This window comes from Diplotaxodon limnothrissa, linkage group LG11 (assembly GCF_057381915.1).
Source record: "Diplotaxodon limnothrissa isolate DT_005_m linkage group LG11, D_limnothrissa_male_GT1.1, whole genome shotgun sequence".
Lineage (NCBI taxonomy): Eukaryota > Metazoa > Chordata > Actinopteri > Cichliformes > Cichlidae > Diplotaxodon > Diplotaxodon limnothrissa.
The window spans coordinates 11,172,285-11,199,055 of NC_140606.1; the positions used below are offsets into that span (position 1 = coordinate 11,172,285).

Genomic DNA, 26,771 nt, shown 5'->3' on the forward strand with positions numbered 1-26,771 from the left:
ACACAATATCGTGGCTCTCCCGCTCTCTTATACACACACACACACACACACACACACACACACACAATGATGTGGATGTACTATCACTAATATTCAATTTGTGTGTTCATACAAATAAGAAGCAAATGGGTTTATTCCAGTTATGAATGAATCAACGTTTCATGAATTGATGTGTGCATCCTGTTTTTCTGTTTGAGAACACGGGATAATAATAATGCTTTGATTTTTACAAGAAACATTAGTAACTGGTATGACTTATGAGTTTTAAAAAAGGCATTCGCTAATGTAGGATTAAAATGCCACTGAATCTCTGAATGTGCTGCATAAATGAGTTTCTGAGTCAATGAATAGCGGAGGCCATACCCCCCCTCCCTCTTTACCTCCTTGATTGGATTGGGAGACGGGCTGATGAGTGTGTGTGCATGTGTGTTTGGGAGGAGGCTGTGGGCGACCCTCAAGCACAATGGGACGGCCCTGGAGCTCATTCAGCAGCTGTGGGTTTCCCAAGATCACACAATGATGCCGGTTATGCCACTTGCAAGTCCCCTAAGTGGCACAACTGTTACTGTTCACAAGTTTGAATGGGAACAGGGGAGCCGAGCCCGTGGCCCTTTCGTGGGCCCGGGGCTGACCACTAAACACACCCGCTAACTTCTCCTCCTTGGTTTCACACAGCCACTGGTGGGATCACAGGGGCCAGCTAAGCCCTCCAATGGGCTGTTGTGGGGTCTCCTAATTGCCCCATGAAGGGTTGTGGGGGCAGGGGTTCTCTGTACTTGCCAAAAACATGGCACCATAAGCTTTGACCACAACTGCTGGCTAAAGATGACATGGGTTTATGTGAGCGAACAAAGCCACCCACAAAAACACAGATGAATGTCTTATGGTGATAGCCATCTAGGATAAGATAAGATCTTTACTGAATTACAGCACAATGCATATGTGGAGCAGTTGATAGGACTAACAACAAGTACGACAATGATTAGCTCCTCATGGCTTTTGAAATAAACACAGTTGTAATACCGCTGGAGCTAAAAATCAACCATCTGAATTATTCCGATGCATTTTTTAACTTAATTATTAGCATGTGAGATTGAACTATCATCACCAAGTTACTAATGTGCATTTTTTTTAAAGCAATCGAGCTGAGTGTTTGAGCAAACTTTAAAAATCAAGCACCTCTGTGAGGTTGTACTTTGTGTTATCCATCCAATTTAGGTTTGGATATTTATATGTTGACATGAGGTGTGATCATGTTTGTCACTCTGCTCATACAAAAAATAAGTCAATAGATAAAATCCATTAAATTTGTCTACTTTCCCCTTCAAGGTCGACTCCCTGATCACCACCTTTAGCTGTTCGTTTTCAGTCATGGAAGTCCTATTCTGATAATTTCCACAAGTAAATATCAACTTCTGTGTCTAACTGACCCGATGTTTTTTCTCACTGGCAATAAGAGCTGAGTCTGTGGCCATGACCCAGAGACCAAACAGCACTCTTCACTGAAAGAGTCTGCAGCATCCAAGACTGAAGGCAGCAGCAGCATGACCAGAAGCAAGCTTATGTTAGGTTTTTTCCAGACATTAAAAGGGTGTACCATAAATTCATCCAGCAGGCTCAGACTGTCAAGACAGAGCTCCCTTTGTAAGACTTTGATGTTTTTAAGACAAGAGTTTGGTGAAAACTTGAACTGCAGTGCCAGCAACTTTGATCCAGCACACACAAGTTTTGTGTGGCAAAAAGAACAAAATTCTCACTTCCCCAGAATTTAAATTTAGGTTAAAAGGTCAATTTTTGGACATACTGCAGGTGATTCAACACCCATTGCAAAGCATAAATGTAAGAGGACAGAAAGGGACTTCCACAAAGTGAGCTAAAAACAGCAGATAATCTCGAAACAGAGGAGGCTGAAGGAATCTAGACGGAAATTAAATCTTGTTTTTGTATCACATATTTCCTAGTCAGCAGAAAACTATACCTAAGCACATTGAAACTAAAACACATAAATCTATTGCCTTAATGTTTGCTATAACCTTAATATGTATTCATGTTGTTCATATTTTCTGCAAATTTATCTCATACAAAATGTTCTAAATGCACCTGAATGAAGACGACAAAAATAAACCACAAACACTTTGTGCTTGATTGAAGAACATAATCTAACAAAACATCGCCCAATTCTTGTTCTGGGCTTAGAAAAATCGTATGGATTATTGAAATACATGAAAGCCTATTATGTATGAAGGCGTACTTTAGTTTCTTCTACTCGTATGGAGTCCAGTAAGTAGTGCAGAAGCTCCTGGCTGTCTTGTTGTTGGTAGCCCTTGAAGCATGGAGCTCTGGAGAAAAACAGAAACATATATTTTTTTTAGAAAAAAAAAACCCACAACAAAAAAACCCAAAAACAAAATAAACAAACAACAAAAAAAAAACAAAAAAAACACCCAGAAAACAAAGTTAAGACTAACTGAAGGATGGATGTTTGTGAAAACAGTGACAACATCAAACGTGGGAGTGAATCTGACTCAAAAGAGTCTGTTGTTTGTGCACAAAAACTGAACACGTTATCGAGTCTAGAAGAAAACCACTGAACACAAAGCAATTAGAATCCATGGCAAAACACGCAAAAAGAAGAAACCGTGCGTCAAGGTCTCTCAAGAGTTTTCACTGCTGGATCTGTGAAATCCTATCTGCCACTATAACTCCTCCTTTCACAATCCAGGTGGACGCAGTATAAAACTTATACACTTAAAGGACCAACAAACAATTTGTTAAAGTTATTTTGGTGGACAGAATATTTTCTTCATACAGTCATGTTAGCAGAAACCCAAACAAGACATTTTGAATTGTCCCTAGATATGATTTAAAACCAGAACATCAATGACAGAGTAGCTCATTAGGCTCATGACCCAAGACAAATCACAGATTTTAAATGTTTGTGCAGGGCAGAAAGAAAGCTGCAAGTCCACTTGTCGTTGGTTGGCTCTAATGCGCAATATAATGAGAATTAAAATCCACCGAGAAGTCGAGGACGCTTGCAAACAGTCATATCCAGGATCTTAGGTTAACAACTTCACTAAATGGCCTGAATAGAATATTGTTCAGTACATCATAATTGGGTGCTCATAAAACCACAAAAACAACCTTGAGCTTGAGCACAGGTTGGGTGAACTCACACACAGTGATCACATGTTTGATTATATTCTGACCAAAACTGTAGGAGGAGGAGCAATTTTAGTGAATGTGAACTAGGGCTGCCACGATTTGTCGACTAGTCACGATTACGTCGACTATCAAAATCGTCGACGACTGATTTAATAGTCGACGCGTCGTTTGAAACTTTGTACGATCACAAAAGACGCAGGAATAAGTGGCAGGATTTAAGAGTGTAATAACGGACTGAAACAGAAGATGGCAGCATTGCATGTACAAGGATGTCAGCTACCGTTAAACCCCGAAGAAGAAGAAGCAGCTGTGTCCCAGAATTCATAGCGCGGCCCAGCGCAGTTTCCAACAATGGCGGCAGCTAGTTAGTTTTAATGTTACTCTTATTATTCTTTCTGGGTCACAAAATAAACGTTTAACATATTTTCAGGCGAGAATGTAGCTGTGTAAACCTCAAATATCTGCTCAGTTTATCAGGACACCACATATTTTCAAAAGCGCTCCGACGTTTTCGGAGACATCTGTTACCGACTAGCTCGTTAGCGAGCCGGGGGCTAGGCTCACTAGCGCCGTGAGAACACCGGACTCCCCGCAAATCGTTTTCAAACCCACCGCCGTCTTTCGCTACTCAGGTTAAATATATATGAGTCACTTAGATAACTTAAAATGTTATTGTTTGGCTTTTTTTTTTTAGTATTTTATTTGTTCCTGAGTAAATCAGTTTGTCTGAGATTAAAGTTATAGTTTTTACACAGCTGAATAAACGTCAAGCAGACAGCTGATTATCAGAAGTGTGAGATGCTCCAGAATATACTCCAGTGTCCTGTTATATTTTAGATAGCAAGGAGTTTATTAATCTTCACCGAAACAATCTGCAAATTTCATTAAAATTCAATAAACTATCATCTTGTCTTTATTTTTAGTTAGCACAGACCTTAAACACTTAAAGCTGTAAGCTAATGATAGTTATATAAGAGCAGATGCTGCTGGTGCAATAAGCTGTAGTTTTACGTCTAATGGATGATGATCTGATTAGTCGACTAATCGCAAAAATAATCGGTGACTAGTCGACTATCAAAATAATCGTTTGTGGCAGCCCTAATGTGAACAGACCACCAGATGAGCTCTAGCTCCATCTGAGTAACCCCATTACCAGGATGAACACCTATTTGCTACTAGCAAATGAACTGTGTGAAAGCAGGTCCCCCTCAGATAAAATTAAACATCTTCTTTTTGTGAAAGCAGTTGCTTATTACACTGAACTTCAATAAATTATAAATTCATTATACTTTATTATAAAAAAAAAAAATTATACTGGATGAAAAAAAAAAGATTTAAATAAGTCTTATTAAATACCATTCTTCCATCCATAAAAAAGTAAAAAATAAATACAATGAAGCTCTCTAAGCAATATAAGAAGAGGTTCATAGGCAAGTCACCACTCCTCTATGTTGGATACTTCCACAAAACAGACTTTCTGCTGTGCACAAATCTTCTTGGTAAAGCGAATGGACACCATTAGAGTGGTTAGAGGGGAGGCTCTCCTTGGCTCCGACCCCTGGCTGTCCACGGTGAAGCAGATGTGAGGACAGATGCCAGGGGCAGATGGGTAGCCAAGGTTGGAGCTACTGCAACCTGTTGGGCCGAGGCAACCACATAACCAAAGGACAGGTTGGTTCAACAGGGATAACACATACTGAGAGGCCACATTCCTGATTAGACAACATTGAGGGTGGTCAGAGGTGGGCAGTGCGTAGTAGTGGGTTAACTCCTTTCAAGCCATTGTGGATCTTTTGCTATGCTATGATCTTTGTATGTTAAGTTTCTTTGTTTGCCAAAATGTTCTGAATAGGAATGCTGCACACCTGTTCCTGTCTGATGAAAGCAGTTAATCCTATTATAATTATTAAAAAGGAATGCAGTGTGTCAAATATAAATTCTGACCAATACATTCTCCTAATGACATTCCTAATCCTACTTATGTGGGAAGATCACTCAGACCAAAACAGCTTTTTACACCCTTGACACATTGCCATGAACAAATGGATGTCCAGGAGAGAAATGGCCAAGCACCTCTCTTCAACACAGGTCAGAACCTGTAAATCTGGAGGAGATCAAAGTTGCCCCACATACTCGCATCTTATCCTAATCTCTGTCTTTCATGCCTCTTTTTGTGCAAACAGAAGGCAACGTGCAGGGGTGAAGATGGTACAGAGAACATATGTTATTTACTGGCGAGCCTCCAGGAAGAGCAGCAAGTAAAGGAATGCCTCCATCTAGCTTTGCCAACTGAATTTGTTGATCAACTAAAAGAGAGAAATATGAAGACAAAACAGAGAGGAGAATGCGTGAGACAGAAAAAAAAGGGGGGGAAAGAGAGGCAATGAAAAAGAAAAAAAAATGAATGCACATGGTTGGTATCAGTGGGAATGAGGAGGTCTGGAAGTTCATCCCAGTGGAGACAAAGCAGAAGGGCCCTGTAGCCCTGCTCTCAATCTGGCCAATACAAACAGCTGCGGTGCTAACACAATTAATAGCCGGATGAGTTAGTACCAGACACAAGGCCACACAAGCTCCCCCCAAGTCGAACACACACACACACACACACACACACACACACACACACACACACACACACACACACACACACACACACACACGTTTATTATTATTAGTCCTTTACTCTTAGACGGCTTTAAAACATTGCAGTTCAATGTTTGCATTCACTGCAGCATTTAAACACTATGAATAATTTCAAATTAAAAATAATAAACATTTGTTGTCACTCTGAGAACATTGTTAGTTTAACTACTGACTTCACTAATGGGAAATTGAGAGACAAACCCCCCAAAAACATTCATTCTGACTACATGGATTGGTCTGCACCCTCACTGATGCTGACATACTAGTGCTGTATAAGAGAAAGAAAACTCATATATCATGACACAGTAACGTATTTAAAGGTTGATTCGTCAATGAGAAATGGCACAATGTTTGAAACTGTAATATAAAAAGATTTTATGCCTATTGAAATATTCCATAAAAACGCACAAAAATTCTAGTGCAACAGGGAAAAAATACAAAGAAAAAAAAAATCACTGAACCGCCATCAAAGATTGGCTTTGTACTTTTAATTCATATTTTTCTGGTTTTGATCATGAAGCTCTCAACATCATTATTCGAAGGTGTCCTGTGTTCACAAACCAGATAGAGAGCAGCAGAGCTGAGGGAAAGGATGTAAAGTTTCAATGCCAGCTTTGAATATGTGCACATGTCAAAATTATTATTCTTATTTTTATACCAACTCTGAATCTGTCTCTCTTCTTTTAATGTGGTGTGTGCTGTATGTGCAAGTGACCTGGATGCCAGCACTAGATGGGATCCATTGTTGTCATGTGCTATTTCTATCAGGGATGAAAGGCTTCTCACAAGGCTTATTTATGAACAATTTTTGAAAGATGTGAGTATGTGGACACAGTACACGGACAGAGAAGAGAGCCAGCATACTTTTCATTTTTGTGCACCACAAGAGTGTCCAGTGGCTGTCCTGAAAATGGAATCAGTCCTTGAAAGAAGCAGGTGTTGATGAATGCCCTCTGTGTGGCCTTTTTTCCTCCAGATTGTGCATTACACATGTGTAGCGAATGCATCCAGATAAAGTGATGGACATTAATGATGAAAATTCTCAAAAAATTGTCATTTTTAATACTTAAGACATTTCAAGTCCAGGTCCAAAAAGGAAAACAGACAAACAGTTGTGTCTGTAATTTTTTTTTTCCCGGTTGTGCCACTGACTGGCTTTGTAGTACACTGGGTACAAGCTGGGACCCTCACTGGCACCAGATACAGAGTGTGGTGCTGGCCGTCCGACACACACTGCTTGGCACTGGTCTGAGCACAGACCAGACCCCATGCTGTTGGCAGGAGGATGAGGAAGCAAGCTGTGGGGTACTCAGCTGGTTAAGGTCAAATCCATGTGAACACACGCACATTTAACACAAAAATGGGCTCGACTTCAGGATGAGCTGAGTAGAGTAGGTTGACTCATATGGCTGTTTCAAGGTGTCGGAAACAGACTGTGTTTGTCATTATAATTCAGAAGATTAGTGCTGTTTATTCCAACTTCTACCTTATTTTCAAAGCACAACAGCTCCAGCCTGCAGATTTACTTCCCTTTACCGAGAGTAAAGCCTAAATCAGAGTCTGCTCTGCGTGGGAATACTGTAAAACACTGGATCAGCCATGGCTATAATCATTAACCCCTGCTAAGTAGAAAAAAACCATTTAAACTGTGCTGATCACAGACTGAAGGCCCCATTATGCAGTGTGCTAACACAAACATACAGGGAAAGACTGATAAAGAAATGATAAAAGCGCTGTTAGCCCTCACAGGCCAAGGGCAGACCCAATCCTCTTTGAGTGAGAAGAACTTGCAGAGGATGGCAGGACATTTTCAGAGTACAGGTACTGTAAAGGTCGCTGCAACAGAAAGAAAAATGTCCCAGTAAACAAGCAGTTCTTGGCCTTGGCCTTTCAGATCAAAGGCTTTAGGCCTGAGTAAATGTAGATAGGCTGCTGTGAGGAGTCGTCTAAAAACAGGTGATAGCGCAGGCTATCATCAGGCTCAGAATCATGCATGTTCTGTGGCGTATAAGTAAATTAAAAAAAAGTTAAGTTGCCAATCACAACACTAACAAAAAAGCAACAAACAAAAAACAAAAACAAAACCCAAAACAACCCCCCCCCCACCCCCCCCCCCAAAAAAAAAACAACAACCCAGACAAAACAAAACCCCTCATTAAAAATAAATATATATTGAACACTACATACAGCCTGAAAGGAATCTGCAGCAATTGTGACCAGAGACAAGTGACTACAAGCAAAATAACTGCTGGCGATGGGAAGTGGGCGACACCCAAGAAAAATTTCTCTCAATTCCAGGTGATAGTACATACATTAGAGGCTCGCCCAGACCACTGGAACCTGGCTATCCACAAACAACCGTCCGTCAGCTTCAAAGCGATGTGTGATGAATGCGTTACTTCAGTGTTCCTCACTTTTTGAATTGGATAATTTGGCTTCAAGACATCAAGATGGCGATACCAAAAACAGTCATCCCTGCTTCCTTGCCATAAACAAGGGGTTCACCAAAACGAATAGCTCTGCACGTTTGGTTTGACGCAACCATGAAGGGGATTTATGTCTCTGGCTGGAGCAAACCAGCAACTTTTCACCTGCCAAGTGAATGTGTTAACCACTACACCATGGGATGCAAAAAGTCTACATAAACTTCATACCTGTAAAAGGCTACAACATACAATAACTTGAATGCTTATATCTCTATCCATTAGATCAGCGGTCCCCGACCCCCGGGCCTCGGACCGGTACCGGTCCGTGAGTCGTTTGGTACTGGGCTGCGAGAGTTGAGGCTCAGGTGTGCAATGTATGGTTTTCAGGGTTTTTATCGGTTTTCAGCGTTATTTTGTTATCGTTTTGATCGTTAACTCTGTTTTCCTGGGTCTTTTCACGCGTGTTATGAATAAATCTTCTTTTTTTCGGTACCGGTACTAGTTTTATTTTGTTGTATTTATCCGCGACACCTTAAAGGCCGGTCCGTGAAAATATTGTCGGGCATAAACCGGTCCGTGGCGCAAAAAAGGTTGGAGACCGCTGTATTAGATTATGTGAGTTGAATTTACCTAAAAAAAAAAAAAAAAAGTTATAAAAACAAAACATTGATAATAAAGTGCATCAAATATTATTGTCATTGGGAATAAACATGAACGCTGTAATTGAGCAATAAAATAAAATAACATATCCCCTGTTTCCCACCTCTTTGCCATTTGAAGCATAAAAACAATGTATTAAATCTGTCATTTTACTGTACTACAATAAAGCTGTATGGAAAAATGAATAGATTAATCATTTGATACAGTTTAAACAAAGAGTAGCATAAAGTGTGGTGAAGCTTAAAGTCAAATCTGTCTATTCAAATGTATTTTAGTGGAATAGATTAGTTCTACTTGAAATTAGACATGTATGAGTGCATAAGAGTGTGCAGTGCTTGCTGTCTGAATGCACAATTGCCTGCATGCGTTGCAGGGCGAGGTGGTGCCAGGTGAGGTGGCATCCCACAAACACACACTACACAAACACCCACAGAGGTCTGTCTGATAAAAGCTAGGTACCAGAATAACTGTAAAAGCCGCACCAGAGAACGATCCAGTCATCCAACGTCAAATGCTCTGGTCATCCACCTGCACTACTAAACAGTGTGAGGCCCCAGCCCCCTCCATACACACAAACACGGTGGACCCAACCAGCAGGGTACCAAGCTCAACCAATAAGTCAGCCAACCAGACACCCACACTTTTCATGTAAGAGCAAGGTCTGCCTGTCACACAGTCTGTCAGACCTTGGATCAAATGCGACACAGGTGGCACAGCCATGTGGAGAGAAGCAGGAGAACTACAAATGGCTAGCTACAGCGGTACAGTGATTTGAGTGCATGTTCCGTGTACGTCAAGGTTAGTGTGTGTGAAAGGCATTCAGCAGAGACTTCACTGACCCTGAAACCAAACATTGGCAGGAGTCTGAAGCTGGTGTATGATGATTGGTGATTTTAGGTCCGCAATTACACAACCAGAGTTCAAAATGTCTGAAAGGTTTGTCAATAAAATCTGTGTACTCAAAGTACAGATACTTTTTTACTGTGCTTACGTACTATTTTCAGATATATGCAAGTTGGTTTTTTTTTCTGCCTACTTTTTGCTTTTACTCCCTACATTTTTTAAATATTTGTAAGTTTTTATTGATTATCTTGCACAAAGTATTTACATTAGGAGCGTTATAACATTCCTGAAAATAAGAAACCTGGCATTTATATGTATAGTATTTGTCCATACGCAATTTTGCTAAACATTGGAGACAAACATATGACAAACAATTTCAACTCCTCAAAGTTGTAGCAAGATGGAAGTGGTATGTCCCGATTGAATTTTCCAGATGTTTTTTATGTAAAATGTTTTTTTTTAAATAAATATCTGGTTGTGATTTTAATTGTAGGCAAAAAAAGAAAAGAAAACCAAAAAAACCGCAAACAAAACAAAACACACACACACACACAAAAAAAACAAGAAAGAAACCAACAAACCGAACAGTAGGACCGGTGGAAACAGCTGGCCCAGTCTTGATGGCATTTTCCACCTCATAGTTGTTTTACTAGGTAAGGTAAGCTATTTAGACAAAATTACTTCTTATCTCTTTAATATACTGGCTCCACTTAAACCAGGGTTTGTTGAATTTCTCTCTTTAAAGCTGCAAAGACATAGTGAGCCTCACCATTATAAATATTTGGTAGACAGTATGGTGCAGTTCTTGTATTCCTTCCAATGCTTGGAGCCATTTTCTTGTCAGGGTTTTCTTAGCTGACATTAACATAATTCTCAGTAGATATTTATCTGCTGGATTAGTTATATTTGGGAGGCCTAAGTACATATATAAGAAATCAAAGGGGATTTGTGTGCAGAAAATCTTTTTCAAACATTTGTGGATATCTTGCCTAACCCTAATTTTTGGGCAGGACCAGAATAGATGGTAGTGATTAGACTTCAGACTGCCACATACTCTGCAGGACCCTCTACAGTGTAGGCAACAGAAAATAGATACACATTTTTTATTTTCCTTCTTTGTCTTCTGATTCAAGATGAGTATCATTAGAATGAAAAAAGTTAGACGAAAGTGAAAGTGATTTCAATCTACTGAGATTATGTTATCATTACGTTAATATAGCACAAGGTTCAGTTAGCCTTGCATAAAAATAGAAGCATCCTCCACAGAAGTTTCTTACTTTAAGTGCATTTCTGAGCCTGTGCTTTTTTACTTGAGTATAGAAGTTGTATCAGTACTTCAACTTTTACTGGAGTATTTGTTACCAGTAGTATTTGTACTTCTACTTAAGTACAGAATGCCTTTGCTTTTGCCAACTCTGCTTGCTTCAGAATGAAAATATTCAAATCAACATAGCCTCTGCTCCAGCTTCACTAGCTTACATTACTTCTCATGTTCCCCACAGATGAGGGGACACATAAAGCAGAGGCTCTGGGTTCACAGGAAGTAGCAGGTGATATGAAAGGTTGTGCCTTACTTTTGGCAGAGTTGGTTGAAGAGGATTTTGGGATTGACACAGCCTTTCCCTGGATCCTTCATGTTGTGGAGGAAGGCAAACATGGCGGCAGTCAAGGGTTCTGGACTGGGCAGCACTACTGTTAGTGGACTCTGGAATAGGAAGAACACATGAAAGTAAAACATGTTGTTCTTATTTGAAGTAATTAGTATCTTGTTTATGAAATAAGGCCAGAAATACAGAAAACATGAAAATACTTCAATTTTAACTACTACTAAGTTCTAACAGCATTCAAAAATTTCTGTAATTATGCATATTAAAATATGCATAATTCTCCTTTATTAATGAGAATAATAAGCTGTACCAGATTTGTCTCTGGAGGGGGGCAGATCCTCAATTTGTACCCCTTCTCCTTCACCTCTTGGATAAGGTCAATGAGCATGTGTGTCTGGGACAGGTTCTGTGAGGAAAACAGAATCATGTTAAGACTGTTAAGCGGGGTCATCGTTTTCTAAAGGTGGGACTCGCTTATACAATATTAATGCAGTTTAACATTTTGCAATATACTGAGTACTGCAATAACATCTATTGTGATTTGTCACCTTTCCCCAACTGCAAATTATGTCCTCAAAGTTAGACTTTGTCAGTATCTGTTTCATTCATGTTATGGTTTTGTTGTAAATAATGGTCAAGCACACCAACACTGTCACTAAAACCTGCCATAAATGTTGCCAGTAAGTCTGCTATCAGTCTGCAATTTAAATTTGGGTCAAGTTGGCAATTACTTGCAATCATTTATGACAGTACAGCAATTAACTGTGATAACTCATTAAAACTCACATGTGAAATTCACATTTAACCATTACATTTGGACTTAGCAACATTCCTGCTTTATATAACCAGTATACAACCATTTGGCAGCCAGTTGAATCCTATGGAGTTGTCCTCAGTGACAAAGACTCATTCAGACTGATGGCAACATGCAGACAATCTGTCTGTATTTATGAATTAAACAGAAATTATTTTCACACTTTTGACAATCTTTCAGAGGGATTGCAGTCGGTCCAAGTCAGACTGGAACTGTTTGCGGAAACATTGCCTCTTGCAATCAAAAGTTGTTGTGAGGATCTAACACTCTCAAGGTCTAAGCAACCATTTACTCACCACAAGATGCAGAATGTGAAAAAAGGGCAATTTTTAAAAATGTACTGAAGATCCTATTTTGTAGTTGTGTGACTGAAGGTAGCTTTGTCAAACCAAGTGTGTCCAGTGTTGGATGGTTTTTCGGTTAATTTTAATTAGCTAACATTATCTCAGATGAGGTAAATGAGGTGGGCCCTCTTTTTTTCTAAGTATTAGAATTTATTTAATAAAATATTGATATTTGGTGTCTTTATATCCATACAAAATAACACAATACCAAGCTGTGTTGATTTCCCCCACCATATCTGACACTCTGCCTCTGATTCATCAGGTGCATTAGATCAACTGGTTTTAACTAGAGAATATTGTACATTAAAGAAGTGGCTCCAACTGATCAAAACCACAGATTCTAACATTTTCTTTCATAAGGCAAAGAAACAAGAAAAGCAATAATGTTTTAGAGATATAAAAATGTTTCTGCACTTAGCTTGTGGCAATATCATGTAGTCAACTAAAATAGCTGCGCAACAATGTTTTCTCCATTTTAGTATGATTTAGAAACTTGTGTCGAGTTTATCACTGAAAAAGGCAAAATTATCTATGATCTGTATGAATTAAATGCAGAGAAGATCCTTGGCGAGGAGATTGCTTGAAGCAGTCATTGTCCCTTCATGTTAGAGAAGCATCTTTTCCTCCCTTTTCAAGAGATATTTGTTTTGTCACATCCTGGCAATAAAGACTGTTGCTATGGAAAACACACAATGGAGCTGGCATTGTGAACACAGACACAGCTCATCCTCTGACAATTATGTGTTTTCACCAGAAAGATTGCAATTTTCAAGGAGACAATACAAACAGACAGGGAGAGGGAGGGAAAAGCACGTAAAGCACGCTCACTCGAATTTCAATCAACGAGGGAGACCCTGAGGGTGATTAACAAAATGGCGGGAAAAAAAACAGCTTCATTGTTGAAGAGGCATGTCAGTTTGCAGTCACCATGACATGACCATGGAAAAACTGAGGAGGGCTCTATAGCTGTGCTGTGCTGTGAACGTGCTCTGCACCAACCGAGTGCCAGTTGTGTACAGTAAAGTCTGGAAATATTTGTACAGTGATTCAAATTACATAAATCTTGGCTTTGAATGCCAATATCACATCAACCACAGAGGAATCACAACTATTTTTTGTCCAGAGTCATCCATTTTCAAGGTCTCCAATGTAAGGTCTAAAATAAAATGTCCATTTTAAATACGTTGAGTATCCTTTGAAAGCAATGACTCCCTGATGTTTAGAATCCGTGCACCTCCCTAAAGGAGGAGCTTGATACTTTGTGATGCTTTTCCAGGCCTTTATGCTGTAGTGGTCTCCAGTTGTTTGAAGGTCTTTCTGGCTTTCCAGTATTGCAAGTAAGTGATAGACTTGGCCATTGCAGTAGTTCACTTCATTACCTTCAAAAGTGTCTGGATTGCTTTCAGAATATGTTTTAACTTATCTTTGAGTTGCAAACACCAACCAGTCAACACTGTTGAAAGCGAGCTGACAATATAGTTGATACGAGTTTTACTGTCTTTCAGATCATAGTATGCTTCAGGCCACAGATCACTTGTTTGCAACTCGTGGTGAACACCCTGTGTTTTTTCCCTCCTTCACAGTGTTCTTCACCTGGCTGCATGTTCTCAAGCAGTTCTTCTTTACCATAGAAAGGATACTATGATCATCCACCACTCTTGTCTTCCACAGATGTCCAAGAGTTCATGCACATTTACTATCTATGGCTTCTTTCTTTTTAAAGGATGCCACTGGTGTCACTTTCCTTGGGAGCTGTATGCCAAAAACAATGCTTCTGAATATTTTAGTGTTCTGTTAATGGCAAAAGTTTCTCAGTTCTTGAGTTCTGACCCAATATTATAAAAAGAGTAAGATTCAAGTAAAAACAAAATCATCAAGGACGAGTAACAGAAACAGAATAGCAATACCAACCTGCATAACAGCATTGAAGAAGCAGGTGTTACCAAGGTTATTGATTCCCTTAACAGGGACCAAAGCACTGCTGACTGAGCTCTTGCCTTTTGGTAGGTCAGCATAATCTGGTGGTTCTTCTCTGAGTTTTATGATCTTGGGTGATACTGCTGGAACACATAAAACAAAGAGGTACAGTAAAAGGCTATAAGTTAGAGTTAAATGGCAGGATTATAGTGTGCATGTGGTTTTGAATTAAACCTTAATATTATTTTTCATAACAAGACTGAAGTCAAGATGCACCAAGTGAAGTGGGGGTCTTGAACAAATTTCCATTGTCCTGGAATACTGGCCAAAAAAAAGAAAGAAAAAAAAAAGACTTTGCCTTGCACCAAAACTGGGACTGGGAGTAAGGTATTGGGATGGCAGCTGGAAGGAGAGCTGGGTCATTTGGGAAAGCAGATGACAGCTGTAGAAGTTTCCGCTGGTTAGTGGTGGAGGAGTGGGGGCTGGGGTTGGAGAGATGGCTCTCCAGAGCCAGCTGTTACTCCTGATCACCAATGAAAACTAACCTTCCACAGAAAGTAAGACACAGATGGTCAGAATCTAACAGTGGCATACAGCTTGCTGGGGACAGACTAGAGTTAGTACTGGAGCAGTGTGGGCTGATGGCGTGCCAGCAGCTAGCAATATAGCTAAAACCATGATGGGTCAACAATAACACGTTACTGACACATGCTAGTCTTCTTCACTAGTTAACTTATTGTTCTTAACATGACATCTTACTTTTGGAGTTTATCATGGTAAAAAATCATGAAATAAATAAAAAACATAAATATGTGACAGTTGCAGCTTCTTCAGGTAAAACGCAGCTGTTGTTCAGAAACAAACGCCGATGTGGGAACACACCATAATCCTCTACAGATTGGCTTTTTTAATTTAGCAGCCTTAGGCACAGAAAGAGGTCTACGCAGTGAACCAGCAGTAATGAGAATACCAATGTAGCCATTATCAACTCCCTAAAACGATCACTGTACACAGCTGAATACTGAAATGAGAAACAATGAATGTGTTCTGTTTGGTATTAAAGAAGAAAATAGACTATTTTAAATGCTAAACAATAACCAAGCCAGGAATGAGACACACAAGCAACTCAAAAATGTACTACTCTTTAATTAACATTACCTATTTGCAGTGAAGAATGAGAAGATATTTCAGTCAGAGTGCATTTCATTTGTCAAATTAATTCATGAATATTTTGAAAGATTTATTTGTTTGTCTGTCAGGAGAAAGCTTTTCTTTAATTTCTCTAATGATCTGGAAACTTGATGTTCATCATATTTTTGTCTATTTAGTCCTAGTACTTTGGGATTTTCATTAACAGGATCTGTTTTTCTGCCTTAAACAGTAAAGGGCAAAAGCATTGAGCCACCGTTCATTTCTTTATATTTTGCTTCCCAGCAACCAGACTTTCTTGTAATCTTTTAAACTGGTCTTGAGCAATAGTTCTCCAGGCTTTCTGAAACTCTTCTGAAGCTCTTTTTTCACTCATTTTTTTAGAGGAATATTTTCTTGTTTTTGTTTATTTCTTTGTTAATCCACTTAAAAAGAAAAAAAATGCACCTAAATTAAGGATGAACCAGTGTTGTATCCATACATAACAGATAACTGTAATAGCAGCCTGTTGCAATACACAATTTGTTTCCTTTTCTTCACTAGAATGTGTGAATAATGTCAGAATCACAGTTTTGACAGGTATATAATAACCTTTTTGCACCAGCAAGGTGATTACCAAAGAGCTATTAGCTGAAAACTTGGTATAAAATATCTAGGTATGATGCACCTAAGAAGTCATCATAGCTCAAAAAGAAATATGATGCATCTGACCCTTCAGTTCTACTGTTCACTAAAGCCTCATCAGAAATGGTCTCACTGGAAGTGTTGCTGGCAGTTAGCCATTCTTAAGGAACGGAAACAGGGAGAAAAGGCTTATACAAGAACTGGACTGAAGATCAGTGGCAACAGTACTGATGGAGTGATGAATCAATATGTGAAATTATTAGTCAAAATCTTTTCAGTATTTACAGAGGTCAGGAAAGATTTACCACAGTGTCTACAGCCGTCTTAAAAGCACGCTGGAGGCTCTGCCATGGTTTAATGCTAAATTTCAGAGGATTGTGTTGGAGTGCTTCTTAAAAAATAATGAGCACATGAACTTGTTAGAATTGTACAAACCCAGTTTTTGATTTGTATCCTGTACTTTCCTTTATGTTTGCATATGTTTAAATGGTCAGAGGGCCCGGTGGCGCCAGTGTCCGGCAGCCTCGCCTCTGTCAGTGCGCCCCAGGGCAGCTGTGGCTACAATATAGCTTGCCATCACCAGTGTGTGAATGTGTGTGTGAATGGATGGATGATTGAATGTAGTGTAAAGTACTTTGGGGTCCATAGAGACTAAGTAAAGCGCTATACAAATACAGGCCATTTACCATTTAAATAAACCACAACAACCATTTTCCATTTTCTAGAAAATTAGTAGTATATATAGAAATAGTGGCCAAAGTCTTTAGCCCAGTACGCTATAGTGAGGCAGATCATCTTGTAGATGATCCCCCCCCCCCCTGTGGTCAGAGTAAGGCACAAGTGATAGAAGTGAACACGGACAATCCCTGTTATGACCAAGACTGCAGCAATCTTTCAAGCTGGGTTTGTAAAAAGCTAAAATATATTCTTTGATGCAGTACAGGACAATTGAAATATGCCATTTGCAATACGCTCTGAATGGCATCCATATTATCCAATTGTGTATGTTTCTGTTCCGTGTCCTGTGTCCTGTTTGTTTGTATATGTCTTTTTGGCTGCTGTTACAACCAAATTTCCCCTTGTGGGACAATTAAAGGATTATTCTATTCTATTCTATTAACATTGAGAACTGAATTCTTCTTAGCAGTAGTCAGTCCTCAGTGTAAAGAATTTGTGAATACGCCAGCATGATTTAAAAAAAAAAAAAATCTAATAGTTTGTTATTGTAGTATTAAAAAAATTCAGAGTCAAAGGATTTTCATGTCATTTTAATCGTATTTAAAAAATATTGCTGAACAGAAGTTACAACAGTTGACGTAAAAAAAAAAAAAATTCAATGAGTTTCCTACTGCATAGAAAATATAACCTCTCTTCTGAGCTGATAATAAGACATTTCATTACAAAATGGCAAATTCTTGCAGGGACTGATGGAAGCACTTTCAGGTCCAAAGGCTGTTGAGAAATCCAATAATTGCAGAGAAACACAAAGAGAGTTTGGTCCATGAACACTTTATACATATAAGCGAGTCAAGAGAGCAAGCTAGCAGCGAGGTCACTAGCCTGAACCTGCTTATGTCCAAACCGAGAAATTCAATACAACAGTAAACCTTTAAAAGAACCTGCACCTTTGCTCTTGCCATTCTCTTCCTCAAAACAAAATGGCCCTGCATTTGCACATATTGAATTTATAGAATCACTCTTTGTGCATGTTTACTGAAAAAGCTATTCAACATACAGCGATAGGTAAGCCCACTCTTGGCCGCTACCAAGCAAGCTTTCCCTCCCCAAGGCCAAGGGCATTAAAACGACCGTCCTGGTCACAGTCGGTGGAATGTGAGCCTTGGACTTTTATTTGTGGCCTTAAAAATTTGCATTTTATACTAAATCAAATTCCACTAAACAGTGTCTAAAAAAAAAGGTCAGCTTTTCTTTTACATAGATTTGAGAAGAAATACCACAACAACTCTGTCACAATGCACAGTGCATAGTTTTTTTTTCTCCGTTGTATTTTCTTGCCTGCACCAATGCTGCTGCCTTAAATTATATTGCTTTAACAGAAAATATTTAGCGCTGATGAGAAATGAAGCAAGCGTATTTAAGCTTGTCCTCTAGATTTGGGATCAAGAAGGCAGGGGCGAGGTTCAGCTTGTCGGGACAACATGCTGCTGAGACGCTCCACCCAGTGGTGCTAAATGCATCTGGCTCTCTGTGCTGGCAACATCTGGAGGCCTATTTTCAATTTCAATATGCAGCCATAAGGGAGCTCCCATATGTCATCACATACAATGCATGGAAAACAAGTGGGGATGAGGAAAGGCCATGGCCTGATCGAAGGGAAAAAAAAAATCGGTGTATTTTTGGAGTTTTGGTGTGAGACTGAGAAGGTGTGAAAAGAGACATTTACGCAAGTATGGACAATTGAGCAGAAGAGATAGTTGAGTGGGAGTAAGAGTGTGTAAATGAGCATGTCTACTTGTTGTGGTATTTGAGAGACACAAAAATCAACAAAGTGCAACTTGAGTGCGAGAGCCGAGACCTGCACTTGAGCTAAGAGAGAAGCAGAGGAATGAGGGAATGAAATGGATGGAATGGGGATGCCGATGGACACACACTGCATCTGGGACCGTCACCCAAGGTAAACAATGTTCAGGGAGCCATCTGGCTGAGACTGGAGGCGGAGGAGGGTGTGGGGGAGCGATGGGCAGAAGAGGGCAGTGTGGGGGAGTAGAGCGTGGAGGGAAGGGTTGCGACGAGCACAAGCATATGGAAAAGCAGATTTTTCCTCTCCCCGCAGCAGTCAGCGCAGGCAAATGTCAGCATGAGCTGCATCCACGCTTGACTGTGCTGCACTCGGCACCACCACCTGGCTCTCCTTGCTCAGCCACCGAGTATGGGCAGCAGTGACACTGTGGAGCCTTTCCCCAGGGCAGAGGAAAGCATCGTGGTGCTCGAGCTCACCCACATGCATGCATATACACCAACACCTCCTGTACTCCCTGCTCTTTTTCACACAACGGAAATACAAAGAAACATGCTTACTTTGGCAGGGAATATTACTAAAAGTACTTGCAAAAGAGAAAGAGAAAAAAACAACGAACTGCCTTACATGTTCGACATTATCAAGCTGAAGCAAGGCTAACATCAGACTAAAATTCAAGCTCACAAAACAAAACATAACCAGTTTTGTTAAAAATTAATATTTTCAACTTTATTTTTAGCAGTAGCGCACCACAAAGACTTTTTTTTTTTTATATCTAAGAGAAACTTAATGTAAATTTATACTGATATCATCAAGACAAAACACAGGAGTCTGCAAAAGTCTATTTTCAAAAGGCCTTTACTCTGCCTTCTTAATGCAGTTCACAGGGCTGGGAGACTGTCAAATGCAAAGGCCAGTGGGCGTCATCCACGTTCACTTACAGTGCAGCAGTGCAGAGGGCCAAGGCCGGCTCACTTCATGCAGAGCAGCCAGTCAAGAGGAAGGCCAGGCAACACCAAATGTCTTATTAATTTGCTAATTTGTTGTGACTGCAGGGCATGAAAAGCCCGTTTCCTTGCCATCTGAGGCCAAGAGAACCCAGTGCCATGTTACTTACAGACACACACACATTTAAGCACACAGATTTTACTACCCACTATCTGGCCTACTTTCATGTGCGGTGGTGGGAATAAAGACAGAAGCACTCTTGATTACCTCCATGAAAGCACCACCATGGGACAAGCCTCTTACTGGCTACTGACTCGGCAAAGCTAAACTGACAGTAAACTAAGAATTATGGCTTACAAAATTAACAACCAGGGTGAGGAAATCAGGTGAATAAAAGTGCCGTAATCCAACTACAGAATATCTCTGACTTAAGCCACGGTCTCAAAACTGGAGGCTAGAAGTGCAATTCTGAGTACAACAGAGACAAACAGCCCTGGTGCAAACAATATGTAAATATTCCTCATATAAACATGTGATAAATTTCCCACCATGACAGCAACCTATTTAGAAAAGGATTTAATGTGAGTGTGACCAACACCACACAGCAATAAACTTTTTGCAAACAAAACAGTTTTGGCCTTTGAGAATTGGAGAAAAAAAAATTATAAAAGGGAAATGAGAGATAAATCCATGTTATTTCTGATCCAGCAACATTCAGAGTCAGCCACTTAATGCAGCTTTGATGTGCTGACTCTTACCTAGGGGTCCGTGTCTGTGTCAGCAGATATGAGAACATGAAACTTCTTACAATAGGAAAAGAAACAAAGGCAGAGCACATATATAAGTTGTGCAGCTACATTTGTCTGACACGACTGTGCACTGTATTCAGGTCAGTAGTAGTGATGCTGCAGTCTGTACAGTTCTTTACTGCATGCCTCCTATTGGGAATGCAGAAAATGTTGGGCGTACACACAGGGCAACGTGGCTGGATATCAACTAAAACTGTGTGAACTGGTCTGGCGCTTTTAGAGGAGAGTGACCGAAGCAACAACCTATGAGAGGGAAGGATATCGCAATCTGACATCAGGTCAAAGTCCTCCATTTAGAATGTTTCTGGAAACATGCAACAAGGTTACCTTCACATCCAAAACTTAGGAATGTCGACTATAGCAAGCTGTCAAACACACAGCAATGACACAACCAATGAAGCACATTATATGTGGATAAGGCTTTACTGGTGCAAGTTCATGTGCACAGGGTGGGCTTTAATTAATGTTAAAATTAATGTTTAATACAAGGATGTTTATGATGATTTGGCTATGTTAAAAAAAAAAGAAAAAAAATTGTAAAGCAACCCTGAATCATTTTCAAAGATATTTAAAGAAAATTGCTTGAATACATTAATACACACATGCAGTCCAGTGATACTGTATATTAACACTCAGATTTTCTTACAATTATAATGCAAAGAATGACTCGATTCACAACCAACATTTTAATTTGCTCCACAAAGACTCCCCAGCTGTCTCACATGCTGCATTCTAGCCCCCCTGAGGTCAAGTCGCTTTTTTACCCGGGACTCTGGCACTTGAGCTGAAGGCCTTGATGGTGAGAGACCACAGTTAATCGACTTTCTTTCTTCCTGAAGCTGTTGTTGTATAAAATTATTATAGATTTGGAAAAAAATCCTTGCTGGGGCTCTTTTGTGCTTAGGGACTATAGGAAAGAGAAAGAAAAAAAAAACAGAGTACAACAGCAGCTTCTTGAGAAACCCTGGCCTCCACTGAAATGCAATTTCACAAGCTCCTCAACAAGCAACGACCATCTATTTTGCTGCAACAATGGCTGTCCGCTTCTATACCCATTTGGCCGACCGGTGTGAAACAATCAAGTGGCAAGAAAGGTGACAAAAAGGTGACACATAATTTAAAGAAGCAGAGCTGTTGGTAGCTACAGTCCAGCTCGGCAGATCAATCCCCACCAACAACGGACTGTGGCCTGGCACTGTGCACAAAAAAAGGCTATTCCACAGACATAGGTATATAAAACAAAACACGCAACACTGCTCACCTATAGTCTTTAAAAATGAACAACACAAAATCAAAAGTGTATACCTATGTAAATTTGTCAACCCACCACATGTCTAACTTATGAATTCTCTGTACATTTCTTTTAGAGTCTGTGTGTAACACACACTATGTAGACACTTTTAAAACACTTCAAATAATCTGAATTTTTCAGGTATGTAATGTACTTAGAGGAGAAAAGATATTCAGATTTATTGTGCCAGGAAGAGCTTGTACTCTGTGCTGCAAAGAACACTTTGTGCCAGTGAGAATTCAGTTAAGTGTATTACTGAAACTTAAAGCTCTTTGTAGAGGCCAAGTGTATAGTATGAGCTGGAAGAAAATAGGGTATCTGCTTGACTTGAAAGTTATTTTTAACATTCGGCGTTATGTGTATCTGTGAATGTGTGTGCATGTCCACTGAGAGTTAACGCGCTCCAGCTGTTAGGATCCAGTTGCTCAGACTTGTTGAGGACCCTGGCTCCCACTAGTGCAGCACACAGGCCCAGAGGTGGTGAGACATACAGCAACTTAACAGAGGAAGCTAGGGACAGAAACGGATAGCGATGGAAAGACAAAGAACGACAGATCACAGGGCTGAACCCTGCGCAGCTGCGCTTGTTCTTCAGGGAACCCAGCCGGGGAAGCAGCGCTCAAGCGCTTAATTCCACAAATATGTGCAGTCATGCAATATGCAAGGTGGGGGCAAGGGAGGGAGTGAGGGGAGAGATAGCTGCAGAATCAATCTTGCAACTTCCACAGCCATGGCTTAGATTGGGGACCAGCTTGCCTGGGCCTCAGTGGCTGGCCTCTGGCCACTGGCAACTGGGCAGCATGCAGCGGGCGATGCAGAGACGGCCTGAGAGACTGAAAGTGATGATGCCCACCACCCTGATCAACTACAGTCTGCTAGGAGGTCTTTCAGCACGCCAGCACAAAGCAAGAGATGCACACTGAGCTGAAGGTGTAGGTACATGTAAGTATTGAGAATGGGAGTTGATGTCTATATGGATGACTGACTCAGTGTGGGGTGGGGGGCTCAGGTGGTCTAAGTGAGGGAAAAGGACAAGTCTGAAGGTAGTAAGTAATGCTGAAAATGCTGCAACTAAAATCCAACTCTATTCTACATCTAGTTCTTAGTATTTCTAGTAAGTTTTATTGCTTTTAATGACAAGTTTGCTGCTCTAATTCAATTTTAGACCGACAGAAGGGTAGAAAGAATATTCTTCAAGCACTTAGCAGCATAGAAAAGCAAAACAAAACAAAACAAAAAAATCAGACAACCATTTCACCCATTTGAATAGTGTGGGGTGTCTCTGCATGAAGAACAGTAGGTCAAACTTCACATGACCATTGCCACCAGGGGGAGCAGGTGTACTGCAGCCGACTGCTGGAATGTCAGCCCTTCACTTAGAAGAATAACTTTTCTGATAGGAGCCCGTCTTATTTGTGGATCTGGCCACAACGCAGCCGCTAACTGGCTCATATACTGTTATTGTGCTTTTGCCTTCTACTCATAGACACAAAACCTAGACTGACCAGAATATTAAGCAAATTATGTAACATGAGATGTATTCAACTAAAGAAAGGATCACCAGTTTAAAGGAATGATAAATCTTGAGCTACACTGTCATTTGGCCCTGCTGAAACTGCAGTAAGCATGTACGTTTTGTATAACTGAGGCTTAATTTGACAACAGTGGATGGCCAGAAAACACCTTACCTGATGTTGCCTTGACAGAGTGCTTTTGTAAAAAGTCCAGGCTCTGAGCCAAGGCCTTCTTGTTGCAATGAGTCGAGAGCTCTTCACTGCATTCGAAACACCTGTCACAAAGAGAGAGGTTAATAAGACCGGGTTCATTTTACTTTAGAAACTAATAAGACAGTATTTAACATCCGAATTGCTTGGCTAGAGTGGAAAGCAGTTTAGAAATCATGATTAGGGATGGGAATTGATAAAAATGAATCAGTGTTGGGGTCATTACTCAAAAATATATTACATATATTACACAGAACACCTTTCTTAAAGTGTTCTTCTACTTAATTACTTCTACTAAAAACTACTCATTACGTTACTTTCATGTTACTCTGTAAAATGATCTGAAACGCAACGTCTCATAATTACCATTTAACTACATAAACCTACAGGCTACAGCCCCACACACCAGCACAAATCCCTATCCTAATAAGAACACACGTGATCTTTCTCTTAGTATTGATGTATGAACACAAATCAAAGATGAAAACCAGAAAAGAGACTTTAAACTGATCGTCACAGTGATTTTACTGTAGAAACATGAACAGGTAGACACGGAGGCTGCAGCCAGACCGCTCAGGCTCTGTTACCTGTTGAATTTAAGCAGCGGCTTCACCGCGAATAACTGCTTACTTTATCACGGTGCTGTTCTGGTGTCAGCATTTACTCAGCTTTAACATCCCATCTAGCTTAGCACAGTGTCGGTGAAAGTGCTTGTAAAGAGCCAAAGTTGTGTTAACAATATAATGCAGTTGTTTCTGTCTTGGAGCAGTCTCCACTTCATTATCGTGCTCTCATCCTTTTATGCAATAAAAATAAAAGTAATGTCCATATCCATGCTGTAAACTGTGACACTTTTTTCCTCCCCTGACACACAAACTGAAATCAGCTGATTGCAGCAAGAGCTCAAGATCTGATAAGCAGGATCGATAAGCAGGCAGACTAATGGTTCCAATGGATTGGACTACTGGGAGCTGGTTCTCGATTCCCATTCCTAATTATAATGGTGGAAAACAAATTTTATTTTATTATTTATGAGCCTAAAATGATGTAAAATAATTTACAAATAAACAAACTGGTCTTAGAATTGTGGTAGCCAGGATCAAAAAGACTGCAGGTGCCTGTTGTTTTCTATTTGAGCTCACATGCTGGCAGCATTCTGACACATGCCATCGCAAGGTGACAAACAGGGCACCATTGTGTGCAGCCTTTGCTTCTTTTCATGACAGTTCACAATTAACTTCCTGGGTTTCTCACCAGGCCTTCCATGTGCTCAAACTGATGGTGATGCAGTGTGACTCTGGGTGGAAAGCCTGTTGATGCTTCACAACATGCTGGATCCCTGACTGGTTACAGCCCTGTAAAAACAGAAATCTTTGTTGGCAACCATAAAATACACTCTGGGCTCACAACATTTAAGGTGCAACAAATCTTCAAGAGCACAGTAGGGTGAAAATCTTTATTCAGGGTCATGTTTAGACTTCCTCTTTTCTTGAAAGTTCCAACAGGCCTAACCACTTCATTATGGACATTTTCTTCACTAGCCACGTACCCTAACAAACAAACCTGAATGCCTAACCCCAAGCCCAAACCTAACCATGACCTAATTGTAACCCTGAAACTAAAACCACATTTTAAGTCTCAAAAATACCTTCAACCTCAAGGGGAGGGGCAATAACTGAGCATCAGAATGATGATATAAGTGACTTTGGGCATAGCTTGGCTGTTGGTGGTAGAAGGGCTGAATATTTTAGAAACTGCTGATCTATGATTTCCCCCACAAAGCCAAGGCAACAGTAACTCAAATAACCACTTGTTACAACAGAGGAATGCAGAAGAGCATCTCTGAACATAGAACACATCAAACCTAGAAGCAGCTGCGTTACAGCAGCAGAAGACTGTGTCTGCAGAAAAATGAAGCCACAATTTACACGGGCTCACCAAAATTGAACAACAACATAAAAGTAAATAAATAATTTTTAAAAAATTGGTTTGTTGAGCATGACAATGAGTTCATTGTATTCAAATGGCCTCCACAGTTACCAGATCTCGATGCAACAGAGCAGGGCAGAATGTAAAATTAGCATTTTGGACATGCAAGCAGCAACTGTATGATACTATCAAATCAACAACGACTAAAGTTTCCAAGTAATGTTTCCAGCACCTTGTTGAACCTATACTGTGGAGAATTATGGCAGTTCTAGAGGCAAAATGCAGTCCAACCCGGCACTATTAAGGCACATTTAATAAAGTGTCCAGTGAGTGTACACATGAAAGTAAAGAAGCAGTCAAGTTCATACACAAATAAGAATTAAAGACTCTTGAATATGATAATGACGTTCTTACTCTGTTGTTTATTTCAATTTAGTTTAAACTCTGCTGCATCACATTTTGCTTTATTTATCATTTAAAAAAAAAACAAAAAAAAAAAACTTACCTGAAAACCACACTTTAGACACACCAGAATGTCCTGAGAGGCTGCTGGCTCGCCATCAATCATTGTCCTTTCCTTTAGGCACTCTGAGCATACCGACCACACACTCGAGAGGACTGATTTCTTTACTGAGTTCAGGTCCACTGCTCTACTCACATGCTGGCAAGTCAGTCCTGTTAACAGACAAGGTGTCTTGTAAGCAAGGATCCTTTTAATTGAAGGTGAATTGCACTGATCCCATAAGAATAATGAATGAAACCTCACAGACTTTTCAACATTGACAAAAAATACTCAAGAATAGTCTATAGGACTCTACCAAGTCAAAATTCATAGTCTTAACCGTAACAGTCCGGTGGCATGTACTGTTACGGTGACTTACCGCTGACTTCATCTGATGATTCCTCATCTCGAGGTTTTCTTGGTTTATTAGTCCGCTTAGTCATGTCGGCGGCTTTCAAGGAGAAGGGGTCCTTCAGCCGCATCTGGTGCTCTGAAAGCAAGAAGGGACAACACTGGTTTAGTTTTACACATTTAGGACACCCACACATAATTTTGTTTATCCAGGTACTACACAACTGCTATTATTATTTTCTTCACAACAGAATGAGGTACTTTCAAAATAGCAAAAAAAAAAAACCCTACAGTTTATATCAGGAATTGTTAAATGCACACACTCACACACATTTATTGTGTTGTCATTGTACTACAGCACAGTCCTACAGAAATGTGCCAAATCAAAACTTTATGACAGCATGTGTTTACATTCAAATAGCTATGCATACATATCACCTAAAAGCCTATTTAGGCAGTTTTTAATGTATTTGTAAAAATTGTAGAGGGTAATATCACTTGTAATGGAAATTGTGTATTTTGTTTGAGTGTTTTGTTTTGGTTTTC

General features: G+C 40.0%; 1 protein-coding gene across 2 annotated transcripts in view; it reads right to left on the reverse strand.

Moving 5' to 3' along the window:
- usp45 (ubiquitin specific peptidase 45) overlaps positions 1 to 26,771 on the reverse strand; it is a 36,139-nt gene that overhangs the window by 8,083 nt on the left and 1,285 nt on the right. The window contains exons 2-9 of one of the 2 annotated variants that reach the window (XM_085366187.1): positions 26,254 to 26,364; positions 25,878 to 26,047; positions 24,698 to 24,798; positions 23,408 to 23,508; positions 14,414 to 14,559; positions 11,655 to 11,750; positions 11,312 to 11,442; positions 2,252 to 2,339 (exon numbers count right to left, since the gene is read on the reverse strand). In XM_085366187.1, the coding sequence (XP_085222313.1) occupies positions 2,252 to 2,339; positions 11,312 to 11,442; positions 11,655 to 11,750; positions 14,414 to 14,559; positions 23,408 to 23,508; positions 24,698 to 24,798; positions 25,878 to 26,047; positions 26,254 to 26,356 (936 nt within the window). In that variant the 5' untranslated portion in view covers positions 26,357 to 26,364. Of the gene's footprint in view, positions 1 to 2,251; positions 2,340 to 11,311; positions 11,443 to 11,654; positions 11,751 to 14,413; positions 14,563 to 23,407; positions 23,509 to 24,697; positions 24,799 to 25,877; positions 26,048 to 26,253; positions 26,365 to 26,771 lie in introns of both variants that reach the window. The other variant, XM_085366186.1, reaches the window with a different exon arrangement.